At 49.5% G+C, this 17,557-nt stretch overlaps 1 protein-coding gene across 1 annotated transcript in view; it reads left to right on the forward strand.

The window, feature by feature from the left end:
• Window positions 1-14,164, forward strand: part of LOC137561030 (prostaglandin E2 receptor EP1 subtype-like) — a 47,839-nt gene extending 33,675 nt beyond the window's left edge. The window contains exon 3 of the mRNA XM_068272247.1: window positions 13,395-14,164. Coding sequence (XP_068128348.1) covers window positions 13,395-13,640 — 246 coding nt within the window. The 3' untranslated portion in view covers window positions 13,641-14,164. The remainder of the gene's footprint in view (window positions 1-13,394) is intronic.
• The last annotated feature ends 3,393 nt before the right edge of the window (window positions 14,165-17,557 follow it).

Consider the following 17,557-nt stretch of genomic DNA (forward strand, 5'->3'; position numbering starts at 1 on the left):
TCGCCCGCTGGCGCAGGGTTCTTTTTTGTTAAGAAAAAAGACGGAGGCCTTCGGCCATGTATTGATTACCGGGGCCTGAATAAAATCACAGTGAAGAATCGCTTCCCTTTGCCCCTGATAGATGACTTGTTTACACAGGTTACCGACGCTAAGATCTTTTCAAAGTTGGATTTACGGGGTGCATACAACCTGGTGCGGATTAGAAAGGGCGATGAATGGAAGACGGCCTTTAACACGCCCGACGGGCATTACGAGTACCTAGTGATGCCCTTCGGGCTGTGTAACGCCCCGGGCCGTCTTCCAGGAACTAATTAATGAGGTATTCAGGGAGGTGTTGGGCAAACAACCTCTCTGAGCACAGGACACACGTCAAGTTTGTATTGGACAAACTAAGGCAAAACATGCTTTACGTTAAATTGGAGAAGTGCATCTTTGAGGTAACATCTGTCACCTTTTTAGGGTACATAATTTCCACCTCGGGCCTGTCTATGGATCCTGCCAAGGTCTCTGCTGTGTTGGAATGGCCTCAACCAGTGGGGTTAAAATCTCTTCAGAGATTTTTAGGCTTTGCCAATTACTATAGAAGGTTCATAAAGGGTACTCCACTGTCATTGCACCCCTCACCAGTCTCACTAAGAAAGGGGCAGATACTACCCACTGGTCTCCAGAGGCTCTGCATGCATTCTCCACTTTGAAAGATTTGTTTTGCTCTGCACCCATCCTAAGACACGTTGACACCTCCTATCCCTTTATTGTTGAGGTGGACGCCTCGGAGGTCGGGGTAGGGGCTGTGCTGTCCCAGCGGTCAGGGTTGCAGGGTAGATTGCACCCATGTGCCTATTTTTCTCTTAGGTTCTCTCCGGCAAAGAGAAACTACGATATAGGCAACAGGGAGCTCCTGGCCATCAAATTGGCCTTTGAAGAATGGCGTCATTGGTTGGAAGGAGCAGAACATACGATTACAGTTTACACTGATCACAAAAATTTGGAATACATCGAGGGAGCTAAGAGATTAAGCCCCCATCAGGCTCGATGGTCATTGTTCTTCTCGAGGTTCAGATTTATAATTACGTACACTCCAGGTAGCAAAAACATTAAGGCAGATGCCCTGTCCAGATGCTTTGAGCCAGAGACAGCACAGCCCTCCGCCCCAGAGACCATTGTCCCACAGAAACTGGTACTAGCAACAACTGAGACTTGGGAAGATTGGACAGAGACTTTAGGTCCCTTTCAGCAGGACGTCCCGGAGATGAAGCCCAAAGGGGTTATGTTTATACCACTGCCATTCCGTCTTCAGATTTTACAGATGTTCCACTCACACAAAAATGCGGGACACCCTGGGGTCTCCAGAACACAGGATCTTGTTGCCAGGTGCACTTGGTGGCCTTCTCTGGCAACAGATTGCAAGGAGTATGTTAGAGAGTGTGCGGTATGTGCGAAGAGTAAGCCCTCCCGGCTGGCACCTGTGGGAACGTTGCAGCCCTTGCCCACCCCGAGTGAGCCGTGGACCCACTTGTCCATGGATTTTGTGGGTGAGCTTCCCAGGTCTGAGGGCATGTCGGTCATTTGGGTGGTAGTCGACCGCTTTAGTAAAATGGCCCATTTTGTGCCCTTGAAAGGACTCCCCTCGGCCCAGGAGTTGGCCGATTTGTTAATCAGTCACGTTTTCCGATTGCATGGCATTCCGGAAAACATGGTGTCAGACCGGGGAGTCCAATTTGTTTCGAGATTTTGGAGGGCATTTTGTCACCAAATGGGCATGGAACTGTCATTTTCGTCGGGCTACCACCCACAGACCAATGGTCAGACTGAAAGAGTCAATCAATCATTGGAACAGTTTTTGAGGTGTTACGTTGCAGAAGCGCAAAATGATTGGGTCTAGTTTTAACCCTTCGCAGAATTTGCGCACAATAATTTGAAAAGTTCTTCCTCTGGATTTTGTCCATTTCAGATAGTGACCGGGAAGTTGCCTAAATTCTCCCCATTGTCAGTCGCCTCCACTCCGTTTCCAGCTCTGGAGGCCTGGCAAAGGTCATTTCAAGACATGTGGTGGATCGTGAAAAATAATTTGGAGAAGGCGTTTCAAAGTCAAAAAGGTCAAGCTGACAAAAAACGCTCCTTAGAGTGGAGGTTTCAGCCAGGAGACTTGGTCTGGGTGTCCACACGTCACTTGACCTTGAAACAGCCCTCAGCCAAATTGGGGCCCAGGTATGTGGGTCTGTTTCCAGTAACTAGAAAGATCAACGATGTTACTTATGCCATTGATCTTCCTGCCAGTATGCGTGGCGTGAGATCCTTTCATGTGTCCCTGCTTAAGCCAGCAGTCCAGGTGGGTCCCACTCCTCCTCCTCCTGTGATGATAGATGACCAACCTGAGTACGAAGTAGAGAAGATTTTAGACTCACGCATAGTTCAGAACTCAGTACAATATCTGGTTCATTGGAAAGGGTATGGTATTGAGGAGAGATCATGGGTACCTGAATGCTGCATGCATGCTGACAAATTAAGAAGGGAGTTCCACGCGTTGTATCCTGAGAAGCCTGGTAGGAGCTGTCCGGAGTCCACTCCCCAGGGGGGGGTACTGTGAGGAAACGCGGAAAAGCCGCCGCAAGTGCTCAGAGTGAGGCGGCTGTTTCCGCATCTAACATGGCGGCACAACGCGAAGAAACCGCCGCATGCCGCATGGGCAGAGCGGTGGAGTCCGCGTTGGATGCAGCGGATTGCACGCATAGCAATACTACTGACATTGTGGTTGGAAGCGGGGAAGCCGCCGCTTGCTTGGAGAGCGGGGCGGCGGCCCCCGCGCCCGAATCAGCGGATACATTGCAAGACATGTCTGGTGTGGCTGGGACTGCTAGTCCACACAGGTTCAGAAGGATGCGCGCGCACGCTGAGAGGCAGAGCTTATATGACAGCCAGAGAAGAGTCAGCTGACCAAGCGGGCCAGCTGACATTTTCACCACCTTCCATTGGTCCAGCACTTAGGGGAGGCGCTGGAGAGCGCTTAGCTATATATACTGGATGCTGGTCATTCGCTGGTTGTCTGCCGTTGCGATCACTACGTGGTAGCACTCAGACCTTGTCTGTATCTGTGTTCTAGCATAGTTTCCAAAGGTGTTGATGATCAAGGAACACACACCTTAGCATTAGAGTTGGGCCGAACCTCCGATTTTCGGTTCGCGAACCGGGTTCGCGAACTTTCGCGAAAGGTTCGGTTCGCGTTAAAGTTCGCGAACCGCAATAGACTTCAATGGGGATGCGAACTTTGAAAAAAAAAATTAATTATGCTGGCCACAAAAGTGATGGAAAAGATGTTTCAAGGGGTCTAACACCTGGAGGGGGGGATGGCGGAGTGGGATACATGCCAAAAGTCCCCGGGAAAAATCTGGATTTGACGCAAAGCAGCGTTTTAAGGGCAGAAATCACATTGAATGTTAAATGACAGGCCTAAAGTGCTTTCAAACATCTTGCATGTGTATACATCAATCAGGTAGTGTAATTAAGGTACTGCTTCACACTGACGCACCAAACTCATCGTGTAACGCACCGCAAACAGCTGTTTGTGTAGTGACGGCCGTGCTGGACTGGTGCGCACCATGGCGAGAGTGCAGGTTTTGGTGGCTTTACAGCCCATATGGTCAGTCACCTGGCTGATGTAGCTGAATGACAGAACAGTGACTGTCCAGCTGATCAAATTTGGTCTGACCACAATGAGGCAACGACCTTATTATCGTGGGTGTGCCCCCCGAGACACTCATCTAGGCGCCGGTCATTGCTCCATTGTGATACGCAAGCCCCTTCACCACGGCAAGGTAATGATCACGAAGGGGAATGGGCGCATGTTCATGCCTTTTCTTTTGTTGTTGCAGCTGCCCGCAGTGCAGCCAGAAAAATTAGGCAGTCATGTACACGCACCCGAAAAATTATTACAGCGGCCGCTGCTAGCAGCGGCCTAAAAAATTCAGCAATCCGCCTGGAGTCCCGGACCCTGTTGGTGGTGGCGGAGAAGGTAGTGAAGCGGCCTGCAGGCAGACATGCTGTGTGGAGGGACTGGGAGCGACTTAGTCTTCTTGGGGCAGGCCAGGCAGCCAGTCACACGGCGTGCAGGCAGAGATGCTGTATGTGCGGGGACTGACTTAGTCTTGGGGCGGGCAGCAGCCCTCCGGGATCCATGCCTCATTCATTTTTATAAAGGTGAGGTACTTAACACTTTTGTGACTTAGGCGACTTCTCTTCTCTGTGACAATGCCTCCAGCTGCGCTGAAGGTCCTTTCTGAGAGGACGCTTGCGGCAGGGCAGGAGAGAAGTTGGATGGCAAATTGGGACAGCTCTGGCCACAGGTCAAGCCTGCGCACCCAGTAGTTCAAGGGTTCCTCATCGCTGTTCACAGCAGTGTCTACATCCACACTTAAGGCCAGGTAGTCGGCTACCTGCCGTTCCAGGCGTTGGTGGAGGGTGGATCCGGAAGGGCTACGGCGAGGCGTTGGACTAAAGAACGTCCGCATGTCCGACATCACCATGAGATCGCTGGAGCGTCCTGTCTTTGACTGCGTGGACACGGGAGGAGGATTAGTGGCAGTGGTACCTTGCTGGCGTTGTGCCGTCACATCACCCTTAAAGGCATTGTAAAGCATAGTTGACAGCTGGTTCTGCATGTGCTGCATCCTTTCCACCTTCCGGTGAGTTGGTAACAGGTCCGCCACTTTGTGCCTGTACCGAGGGTCTAGTAGTGTGGCCACCCAGTACAGCTCATTCCCCTTGAGGTTTTTTATACGGGGGTCCCTCAACAGGCAGGACAGCATAAAAGACGACATCTGCACAAAGTCGGATCCAGTACCCTCCATCTCCTCTTGCTCTTCCTCAGTGACGTCAGGTAAGTCAACCTCCTCCCCCCAGCCGCGAACAATACCACGGGAAGGTTGCGCAGCACAAGCCCCCTGCGACGCCTGCTGCGGTTGTTCTCCTGCCGCTGTCCCCTCCTCCTCCTCCTCCTCCCCCAAAGAAACACCTTGCTCATCATCCTCTGAGTCTGACTCATCTTCTGCACATGACCTCTCTTCTTCCTCCTCCTCCCCCCTCTGTGCTGCCGCAGGTGTTGAGGAAACAGCTGGGTCTGATGAAAATTGGTCCCATGCCTGTTCCTGCCGTAACGGTTCCTGGTCACGCTCATTCGCAGCTTCATCCGCCACTCTACGCACAGCACGCTCCAAGAAGTACGCGTAGGGAATTAAGTCGCTGATGGTGCCCTCACTGCGGCTCACCAGGTTGGTCACCTCCTCAAACGGCCGCATGAGCCTGCATGCATTTTTCATCATTGTCCAGTTGTCGGGCCAGAACATCCCCATCTTCCCAGACTGTTTCGTTCTACTCCAGTTGTAGAGGTACTGGGTGACGGCTTTCTTCTGTTCTAGCAGGCGGGAGAACATGAGGAGGGTCGAGTTCCAGCGAGTGGGGCTATCGCAAATGAGGCGTCTCACCGGCATGTTGTTTTTACGCTGAATTTCTGCAAATCGTGCCATGGCTGTGTAAGAGCGCCTCAAATGCCCACAGAACTTCCTGGCCTGCTTCAGGACATCCGCTAAGCCAGGGTACTTTGCCACAAATCTTTGAACCACCAGATTCATGACATGTGCCATGCAGGGTATGTGTGTCAGCTTCCCCATATGCAAAGCGGCAAGCAGATTGCTGCCGTTGTCGCACACCACGTTGCCTATCTCCAGGTGGTGCGGGGTCAGCCACTCATCCACCTGTTTCTTAAGAGCAGCCAGGAGAGCTGCTCCAGTGTGACTCTCCGCTTTGAGACAAGCCATGTCTAAGATGGCGTGACACCGTCGTACCTGGCATGCAGCATAGGCCCTGCGGAGCTGGGGCTGTGTAGCTGGAGAGGAGAACTGCCACTCAGCCAAGGAGGAGGAGGAGGACAGCGAAGAGCATGTAGCAGGAGGAGAGGAGGTGGCAGGAGGCCTGCCTGCAAGCCGTGGAGGTGTCACAATTTGGTCCGCCGCTTTCTGCTTGCCATCGTTCACCACCAGGTTCACCCAATGGGCTGTGTAGGTAATGTAGCGGCCCTGCCCGTGCTTGGCAGACCAGGCATCCGTGGTCAGGTGTACCCTTGACCCAACGCTCTTCGCAAGAGATGACACCACTTGCCTCTCAACTTCACGGTGCAGTTGGGGTATGGCCTTTCTGGAAAAATAAGTGCGGCCTGGCATCTTCCACTGCGGTGTTCCGATGGCCACAAATTTACGGAAGGCCTCAGAGTCCACCAGCCGGTATGGTAACAGCTGGCGAGCTAACAGTTCCGCCACGCCAGCTGTCAGACGCCGGGCAAGGGGGTGACTGGCCAAAAGTGGCTTCTTCCGCTCAAACATTTCCTTCACGGACACCTGACTGCTGCTGTGGGCAGAGGAGCAGGAACCGCTCAAGGGCAGAGGCGGAGTGGAGGAGGGTGCCTGTGAAGGTGCAAGGGAGAGAGCGGCATAAGCAGATGATGCACCTGAAGGAGGAAGAGGAGAAGGAGGGTGACTTTGCTTTTGTGTGCTGCTGCTGCTTTTGCTCAGGTGGCCATCCCATTGCTGTTTGTGCCTTTTCTGCAGGTGCCTTCGTAAGGCACTTGTCCCTACGTGAGTGTTGGCCTTTCCACGGCTCAATTTTTGTTGGCAGAGCGAACAGATGGCTTTGGTCCGATCTGAGGCACACACATTAAAAAATTTCCACACCGCTGAGCCACCCTGTGATGTGGGCACCTCAGCAGCTGATGCTGAAGGGCAAGTTGGCTGGCTGTACATAGGTGGCGAATCTGGCGATACATGGTGCCGGACTCTGCCACCAGCTGTTTCTGACGAAGAGCTGCCCCAGCTTCTTTCAGCAACTTCTATCCTCCTACTACTCTCTGACTCCCCCTCTGAACTGTCCCCCTCTTCATCTCCTCTATTGGGAACATACAGAGGATCCCTATCATCGTCATCATCGTAATCATCCTGCCCAGCTTCGCTTGCCTCAGAAAAATCCAAATGTGTAGGTCCTTCATCCTCCTTACACGTTACATCCATAGTGTTGTCGCGTAACGCAGACATATGAGCTGGTGAAAATTCATCTGGCTGTAACAATGGCTGTGCATCAGTGATTTCACCACCACTAAATAATTCTTGCGAAGTGTCAAATGCAGCGGAAGTGGTGCTAGTAGTAGCGCTGGTGGCTGAGCAAGATGAGGTGTTCTGTGTCGCTAAATACTCAACCACGTCCTGACAATCTTGGGAGGTGATGGGACGTGCCTTCTTCCGAGCACTGTACTGTGGGCCAGGTCCACACGAAATTACATTTACACGACCTCGCGCAGACCTGCCGGGTGGCCTTCCTCTGCCTCTGCCACTACCTCTTCCTCTACCTGTTTTGTCCATATCGGGTATGCACGGAGTGGTATATCACACTGCGTGCACTCACGTAGGTAGGTGGGTTCACTTAACTGCACAGGTATGCGCACTGATGCGGTGGGTTCACTGAACAGTACAGGTATACAGTGGCGGGTTCACTGAACACAACAGGTATGCAGTGGCGTGTTCACTAAACAGGTATACAGTGGCAGGTCCACTGAACAGAACAGGTATACAGTGGCGGGTCCACTGAACAGAACAGGTATACAGTGGCGGGTTCACAGAACAGGTATGCAGTGGCAGGTTCACTGAACATAACAGGTATGCAGTGGCGTGTTCACTAAACAGGTATACAGTGGCAGGTCCACTGAACAGAACAGGTATACAGTGGCGGGTTCACAGAACAGGTATACAGTGGCGGGTCCACTGAACAGAACAGGTATACAGTGGCGGGTTCACAGAACAGGTATACAGTGGCGGGTCCACTGAACAGAACAGGTATACAGTGGCGGGTTCACAGAACAGGTATACAGTGGCGGGTCCACTGAACAGAACAGGTATACAGTGGCGGGTTCACAGAACAGGTATACAGTGGCAGGATCACTGAACAGGTATGCAGTGGCAGGATCACAGTACAGGTATGCAGTGGGCTGAGGGCTCACTGAACAGAACAGGTATGCTGTGGCAGGATCACTGAACAGCTATGCAGTGGCAGGATCACAGTACAGGTATGCAGTGGGCTGAGGGCTCACTGAACAGAACAGGTATGCTGTGGCAGGATCACTGAACAGGTATGCAGTGGCAGGATCACAGTACAGGTATGCAGTGGGCTGAGGGCTCACTGAACAGAACAGGTATGCTGTGGCAGGATCACTGAACAGGTATGCAGTGGCAGGATCACAGTACAGGTATGCAGTGGGCTGGGGGCTCACTGAACAGAACAGGTATGCTGTGGCAGGATCACTGAACAGCTATGCAGTGGCAGGATCACAGTACAGGTATGCAGTGGGCTGAGGGCTCACTGAACAGAACAGGTATGCTGTGGCAGGATCACTGAACAGGTATGCAGTGGCAGGATCACAGTACAGGTATGCAGTGGGCTGGGGGCTCACTGAACAGAACAGGTATGCTGTGGCAGGATCACTGAACAGCTATGCAGTGGCAGGATCACAGTACAGGTATGCAGTGGGCTGAGGGCTCACTGAACAGAACAGGTATGCTGTGGCAGGATCACTGAACAGGTATGCAGTGGCAGGATCACAGTACAGGTATGCAGTGGGCTGGGGGCTCACTGAACAGAACAGGTATGCTGTGGCAGGATCACTGAACAGCTATGCAGTGGCAGGATCACAGTACAGGTATGCAGTGGGCTGAGGGCTCACTGAACAGAACAGGTATGCTGTGGCAGGATCACTGAACAGGTATGCAGTGGCAGGATCACAGTACAGGTATGCAGTGGGCTGAGGGCTCACTGAACAGAACAGGTATGCTGTGGCAGGATCACTGAACAGGTATGCAGTGGCAGGATCACAGTACAGGTATGCAGTGGGCTGAGGGCTCACTGAACAGAACAGGTATGCTGTGGCAGGATCACTGAACAGGTATGCAGTGGCAGTATCACAGTACAGGTATGCAGTGGGCTGAGGGCTCACTGAACAGAACAGGTATGCTGTGGCAGGATCACTGAACAGGTATGCAGTGGCAGGATCACAGTACAGGTATGCAGTGGGCTGAGGGCTCACTGAACAGAACAGGTATGCTGTGGCAGGATCACTGAACAGCTATGCAGTGGCAGGATCACAGTACAGGTATGCAGTGGGCTGAGGGCTCACTGAACAGAACAGGTATGCTGTGGCAGGATCACTGAACAGGTATGCAGTGGCAGGATCACAGTACAGGTATGCAGTGGGCTGGGGGCTCACTGAACAGAACAGGTATGCTGTGGCAGGATCACTGAACAGCTATGCAGTGGCAGGATCACAGTACAGGTATGCAGTGGGCTGAGGGCTCACTGAACAGAACAGGTATGCTGTGGCAGGATCACTGAACAGGTATGCAGTGGCAGGATCACAGTACAGGTATGCAGTGGGCTGAGGGCTCACTGAACAGAACAGGTATGCTGTGGCAGGATCACTGAACAGCTATGCAGTGGCAGGATCACAGTACAGGTATGCAGTGGGCTGAGGGCTCACTGAACAGAACAGGTATGCAGCCAGGAAGAAGTTAAGCCTAACTAATCTTTCCCTGAGAGACAGTCTGCAGCAGCTCGCCCTACTCTGACTAATGCAGGCACACGAGTGGCCGTAATGGCCGCCGCTGCCTGCCTTATATAAGGGGGGGTGGGGCTCCAGGGGCTAGTGTAGCCTAATTGGCTACACTGGGCCTGCTGACTGTGATGTAGAGGGTCAAAGTTGACCCTCAGGTGCATTATGGGGCGAACCGAACTTCTTCCGCAAAAGGTTCGCGTGCGGTACCCGCACGCGAACCACCTAAGTTCGCGCGAACCGCGTTCGCCGGCGAACCGTTCGGCCCAACTCTACTTAGCATTAGGAATATTGAACTGTATTATTTGTTATGATCTTCTGCCTGCCTGACTATTCCTCTGAACTCTGATTCTGTACCTTGCTATTTCTGATATCCTGTTGCCAAACTCTGCTCGTTCCTGGACTCTGTATTTGCCTCCTGATTCTTTACCTTGCTATTCTGATATTCCGTTGCCATACTCTGCCTGTTAATTGGATTCCGTATCTGTCTCCTGAATCTGTACTTTATCTGTCTGTGTGTTAACGACCTGGCTTGCCCGACCTCGAGAACTGGCCTTACTGTTAGAGGCAGTTCCCAGACCTGTTAGTGACACCCTCTCAGTGGTGTCACTCACGCTCTGTCCTTCCTACTCTCAGCCTAGCTCCTCCCCCGGGAGAGTCTAGGCCATCGGAAGGAACATACTTCTGTGCAGTACTCAAAGTATACTGTTGCATCTAACACTCACTTGTTATCTCAGGTGTCCAGAGGTTAGTAGATATATCTGATTATCGATGATACTGCAGATCACCAATAATCAGGTATATTCTGTATTCTCGGTGATACTGCAGTTCACCGGTAATCAGACCCTCTCTGTGTTACACCGATCGTTACATGATTATCTCTAATCCCTGTGTCTAATCTGAAGAGCACTAGCTGTTAGTACTTTACAAGAAAGACTCCACCTGCATAAACCTCCTTAGCGGTAATCATAAGTCCAGCTCGGGGTGGAAAAAACAAGCCAGGAGCGGTTATCCCGAGCGTGACTCGTGGTAGCTGGCAAGAGGTCTATGCAAAGCAATGCACGCAGCAGGCGTTTTCACTCACCTCCTGGAGGATCCTGATGTTGGCCGCCATGACGACAGACGGCGATCTCACTATAGGGATACAGCACCACCCGGAGGAGGACGGAGGGAAAGCATCATTACTTATCTACAGGGTGCAGCTCCTCTGGCTCCCAGACCGTACAGCATTTGCCATCTTCTCTACCTGACCGGCAACATTTGGAAAATTTTAAAGCTCCCAGCTGTGTCTCACATGTGGGCACTGCAATGCATGCTGGATATCCTTACATCCACTACATCTCCGGCATGCTTTGCGGTACGTGCACATGAGAGAGACCTCCTGAAGCTTCAAAATCCTCCAGATGAGATGAATGCCATACAGGCCAGGGCCAGAGGAAAAGCAAACCATAGGTAAATGGTGATGGTTCCCTCAGCCCTCGCAGCCCCAACAGTACACACCGCTACGAACATCCCTTATGGGGAGATTTATATAAATAAAATAAAAAACAGTGCTTGGGTCGCTTTAGAGAATTTCTTTGAAGTTGTTTGCTGGCTGCGTCCCACACTATTTTATGATACTACCATCCTGGTTTTTCTCAGAGAACCTCTAAACAGTCTGTCCCAGTTAGGGGGAGCTCTGACCTGCAGTATTGTGTGCGTGTGGATGTGGGTGTCTTCATCTCAGGGGTAATTCTAGGTTTCGGGGAGGGAATAGCTTGCAGCATTAGTTACATAGGAACTCTGGAGAATAAAATGAATTGTTAGCTTCTGATGATACTGGCTGCCTTGCTGATCTCAGGCAGCTCCAGCACACAAACCGACAGACATGAGCTATCAGTGCCAAGTTCGTACGCACGTCCAGTGTTGCTTGCTTGTGCTGTGAGACATAATTGATGGACCTCCCACAGTGAACTCTCCCTAGCTCTGCTGTAGGACTGGAAAAGTTTATCATAGAGTTTTTCTCTGTTTCATGTGATTTCTTTTCAGTTCTTATTCACAGCAATCTCTCCTGACACAATGTTTACACTCTGCCTGTCTTGATTTCCATATTATTTGTTCCAGTCCAGAAACTTCCATGTCGATGCACTGATGGTCTTTATGATAGAGCAAAGTGTTCTGTACATGCAGATAGGCACCCAGTATAAAAAAGTTAGAACTCTTTTATTGAAGAAAAACATGCAGAGAAATATCACGCACCACCATCAGGTAATGCAGCTTACTTAGAACAGAGAGGAACACAGAGAGAATACAGGAAATCACAATACCATAGAGATCATTGTCTTACATTACAGACAGTGACATTTTGTGGTTGCTTTACTATACTGCAGTTTAGGAAATAATGTTGTTAAAGGAAACCAGATACGTAATACAAAAAAGTTTTCTACATACCTGAGGCTTCCTCCAGCCCCATACCCGCGGATCGCTCCCACGCCGCCATCCTCACTCTTCTCTAGCTCCAGTACCGGGTCCTGTAAGTTCTGTCAGTTGCAGCCAGTCTGCACAAGAAAGCTGCCCCCTCTACGTATCTCTGCGGCGGCCGCAGGTCTGTCTCACCATCTGTTTTTTATGGTGGCCACTTAGGATCCAATCTTTTATGTCCAGAATACCAAATCTATGCAGTAGAAGGATAAACTGAGTGAATAGGCTTTGAATGGATATTATTGGTACTCCTTCATATTTCATAGCAATGGCAAGATTGGACAAAAAACTTTGTATCACTGGTGGGCACCTTTAAAGAGAACCCGAGGCGGCATTAAAATAATAAAAACAAAATACTACCTGCTTCACGCCGCCTCCCGGATGCATCTGCACCTTTCCACGCCGATCTCCATGGCCCAGTTCATCCTCCACAGCCATTGTAACGTCCTATCACCGGCGGAGGAAATCCAAGATGGTCGGGACTTGGAAGTACTTCCTGGGTCACAGCTTTGTTTGCTGATTGGAGGAAACAAGGTGATGAAGTCGGGGGGAGTGATGTGGTGGAGGCAGGGGAGCGAACTGATAAAGGCGTGGGGAACAAAGTGATTGTTGGCTGGAAGGGGAAAAAGGAGGCTAGCGACAATCAAATTGTCGCTAGTTTTGGTGGGACAGCAGAGCCTAGTGGGGACTGAAAAGCGGCACCAGAAGGACACAGAGGCATGTCATTGGGCAGAGAACATGCCTCTGTGTCCTATAATCTACAAACAATCCACCTCAGGTACTCTTTAAAGGCAGTGGACCAGCAGGACAGACGAGCAATGTGCATTGTTTAAAATGCAATACATATGTCAGCCTCCATATCTCTCTTGGGGCCTTACCCAAAGCAGGGGCCTTCCATGCTGCTAGGGCCACAAGCACCTTAGCAGCACCACTGACTTCAGGTGTCCTTTAAAGGGAATATTCATTGAAATGTGATGTGGCCAGTTACTTACCTCGGGCTTCTTCGAGCTCCCTGAAGTTCTCCAGTTCCATCACCGTCATTCCACGTTGCTCCAAGACACAGAATGACCGTGAGGGACCAGGAGGACTTCAGGGGGCTGGAAGGAGCCCCAGGTAAGTAACTGGCCACTTAACATTTAAATAAAAATAAATAAAATATAAATACAAACAGACAATCTCCTTTACAAACTACACATACAAACACAAGAGCCCCTGCCCAATCTAGCCTACAATCTAGGATATGAAGCTTTATAATATGTGTTTCTCTAACAATCTTTTATTGTCTTTTATACTGCAGGTCTCCGTGGTGATGTTACAGGCTGGTGTCCCTCTCCCCCGACCCAACTGGCTGCTCTTCACCGTGCGCCTTGCTTCCTGCAACCAAATCTTGGACCCCTGGGTGTACATCCTCCTACGGCGCGCTGTGCTCCGCCGTCTCGGCAGCATCGTGGTGAGAGTGGCTCGTGTACGAGGAGGCAAACCAATTCGATGGGACCCCAGAGACTTCCAGAGCTCTGACCGCAGTGAAGTCAGCCGCTTGTAGACTTGTAGGCATGAAGAACAGACTGTGTGGGGAGACCAGCCTCTTGCTCTAGATATTGATCTTGCACTGGATTGCACAGATCTTCGGGAGAGAAACCAATGTACTCACCATTATTAGAACTTTGTTGTTCATGCATGGTAGTAGCCCAGAGAATGCTAATTATCTAAGAACGTGTCTATCTTCTTCATGCTTCAACCTTGACAGATAGATGAACACCTAACTGTACTGCCGATCACAGCAGTGTAACACTGGCCATATATTGAATGAGCAGGCCCTCAGGACATTCTTTCCTTCATCATTTTGCATGGTGATCCTCGGTGCCTAATAGGACAATTTCCAATTTACAGCCTATCCCTGTTCAGCGTCATAATATCTGTGCTTGTTCTGCAGAGAACGGTGGCTGGTTGGAATACATTTCCAGATATGTTGTATGCATGAAAAGATGAAAAGAAAGCAGCATACCCCATACAGGGGTGATTGTCATGGACAAATTCATCATCAGCACACAAAGAAAAAGTATCCATCTAGGCAATAATAAAGTATTCAAACCTTATTAAGTCCAGTAAACAAAAGTTTATTAAAGAGACACTGAAGCGAAAAAAAAATTATGATATTATGATTTGTATGTGTTGTACAGCTAAGAAAAAAAACATTAAGATCAGATACATCAGTCTAATTGTTTCCAGTACAGGAAGAGTTGAGAAACTCCAGTTGTTATCTCTATGCAAAAAAGCTATTAAGCTCTCCGACTAACTTATGCTGGGAATACACGGTTCGTTTTTGCCTTCGTTTAAACCTTCGATTCGTTCGGTAAACGAATCGAGTGTTGAAAACGTATGTGAAAATAGTCATAATCTCATTATAGTTTCGATTAATAGACCCCAAAAACGAACGACTAGTGATCGAACATGTTTGATATTATCTCTCTTTATCCATCTAATCGAGCCATTGGTAGGCTTAATGGCTGTTCAGATCGATTATATATTCGTTTATGCTAGTCCGTCCCTGTAAAAAGGGATTTTCGTTTCGTTTCTTTGCAGCCTTCGATCATTGGAAAAACGAAACCATCAGAATCGGAAAAAAAAACGAAACCGTGGGTGGTGATATTAACCGTATGACCGATTATTTCGGGATCGAAAAGGACAAAAGGCACAATCGAAACGAAGGTTTAAACGAAGGCAAAAACGAACCGTGTATTCCCAGCATTAGTCGTGGAGAGGGCTGTTATCTGACTTTTATTATCTCAACTGTAATTGAACTGTTTACTTTTCCTCTGCTAGAGAAGAGTTCATTACTTCACAGACTGCTCTGAAAGACTCATTTTGAATGCTGAGTGTTGTGTAATCTGCACATATTATAGAGTGATGCAATGTTAGAAAAAACACTATATACCTGAAAATAAAAATATGAGAATATTTTCTTTGCTGCTAATCTTCCAGTAATTATTCATAGTACACAACCAATTCATTATATCATATATTTTTTTCGCTTCAGTGTCTCTTTAAGGGAATATATCCCAATCAGACCAATAAAAACATTTAAAAATATGATAAAAATGCATGGGGGGGGGGGGGGGGGGGAGTATTCCACTACATCCACAAGTATAATGACATATAAATTATGCAAATGTATCTGGTATAGTTTGAGCAAAGAAAATTACCTGACACTGACACCACTACAGCCAGAAAAGATAAGTACCCCTGATGTGACTGAGAGGGAATCACATTTCCTCTTAAATATTCTGCCAAACCGCTGCAATTCACTCCACCTTCACCTTTCGGTGGGCATGTGCGTGACCAGTGACGTGGTGACGTCATGTGCGTGGCCACGCAAATGCCCAGCGAAATGCAGAAGTGGAGTGAATTGCGGCAGTTTGGCAGACTACTTAAGAGGCAACGTGATTTCCTCTTGGTCACCACTGGAGAAGTGATGAGGAGTCATGGAACACGTGAGGGGCACGGGGGTGCAACATACCCTCCACACCACATCACGCTGGTCGTTGAGTAAGATCTCTTGCCTCTATTTCTAGCTGGATCAGATGTTTATTTTCAGGGCATGCACTGCTTTTTGACTATCTCTAGCCAGCATTATACAAATTATGGTCAGAGGTACTTATCATTTCTGGCTGTAGGGGTGTCAGTGTCAGGTGGTCTTTCTTTGCCCAAACTATACAGGATGTATTATATGTTTGCCTATATACTTGTGGATGTAGTAAAATACTTCGGGCATTTGCGTGGCCACGCACATGGCGTCACCTCGCACATTGTCACTGGTCACGCACATGACGTCACAGAGCACATCTTCACTGGCCACGCACATGCCCACTGAAAGGTGAAGGTGGAGTGAATTGCGGCGGTTTGGCAGAATATTTAAGAGGGAATGTGACTCCCTCTCAGTCACATCAGGGGTACTTATCATTTCTGGCTATAGGGGTGTCAGTGTCAGGTGGTCTTTCTTTGCCCCAACTATACAGGGTGCATTATATGTTTGACTATATACTTGTGGATGTAGTAAAATACTCCCCCCCCCCCCCCCTAATTTTTATCATCTATTTACATGTTTTATGGGACTGATTGGGATATGTTTCCTTAATAAACTTTTGTTTACTGGACTTAAGGAGGTTTGAATACTTATTTTTGTCTGGATAGATACTTTCCCTTTGTGTGCTGATGTTGTATGCATGAGTCTGATCTTGTGGGGATCCCAGTTGTTGCAATTAATTCTCTATCAATGTGAAATCACTGCACAGTTGTTCTCATTCTATATGTAAAAGATTATGACTATTAGCTTTTGACCTGAGGTCATTTCTCCTGTGTAAGTGGGCCTGCCTACAACTAACGTTATGTATCGTTTAAAACCATTGTGAGCAGGGCTGGCCTTAGGCTTCATGGCACTGTCCCCGGTTAACAAATGAGATAGGGACTTGTAGGTCTGTTGTTATCCTTTATCCATTTTCTTTTGTCCCCCTCTTTTCTCCCTGTGCCTCTTTTGTCCCCCTCTGTCTCACCTCAGTTTGTGCCTCTTTTGTGTCCCTCTGTGTGACCTCATGTTCCCGTCTCATCTCTTTTCTCCCTGTGCCTCTTTTGTCTGCCTCTGTTCCCCCTGTGCCTCTTTTATCCCCCTTTGTTACCTCTTGTCCCCTTCTGTCTCAGCTCGTCCCCCTGCCCTAGCCAGATATAGGTGCCCCCAGCATAGGTATCCAGGTACAGGTGACCCCAGCATAGGTAGCCAGGTATAGGTTCCCCCAGTATAAGTGGCCAGCTATAGGTGGTGCCCCAGTATAGGTAGCCTGGTGTAGATGCCCCCAGTATAGGTAGCCTGGTATAGCTGGTGCCCCAGTATAGGTAACATGGCATAGCTGGTGCCCCAGTGTAGGCCAACAAGATACAGGTGCCCTAGTATAGGTATTCAACTACTGGTGGTGCCCCGGTATAGGTAGCCTGGTATAGTTGCCCCCAGTATAGGTAGCCTGGTATGGGTGGTGCACCAGTATAGGTTAGCCAGGTAAATGTGCCTCCAGTATAGGTAGTAAGCTACAGGTGCCCCAGTATAAGTAGCCAAGTATAGCTGGTGCCCCAGTATAGGTAGCCAGGTACAGGTGGTGCCCTCAGTAAAGGTATACAAGTATAGGTGGTGCCCCAGTATAGGTAGCCAGGTATAGGTGGTGCCCCAGCATATGTTGCTAGGTATAGGTGGTGGCCCAGTATAGGTAACCTGTAGCCAGATATAGGTGGTGCTCCAGTATAGAAAGTCCTTTGTAGCGGGCTCACTCATCTGGTCCCCACGTTCAAGCGCTGATGTCACTCTTCTCTCAGTGCTGGAAAGTGATGTGCTGGTTAGTGAGCCACAGGCCCGCAAACAGCACATGCGGCCCTTCCAGCACTTTGGGGGGCCCAGGGCCCCCAGAAGCCCTGGGC

Source organism: Hyperolius riggenbachi, chromosome 3 (assembly GCF_040937935.1).
Source record: "Hyperolius riggenbachi isolate aHypRig1 chromosome 3, aHypRig1.pri, whole genome shotgun sequence".
Classification (NCBI taxonomy): Eukaryota; Metazoa; Chordata; class Amphibia; order Anura; family Hyperoliidae; genus Hyperolius; species Hyperolius riggenbachi.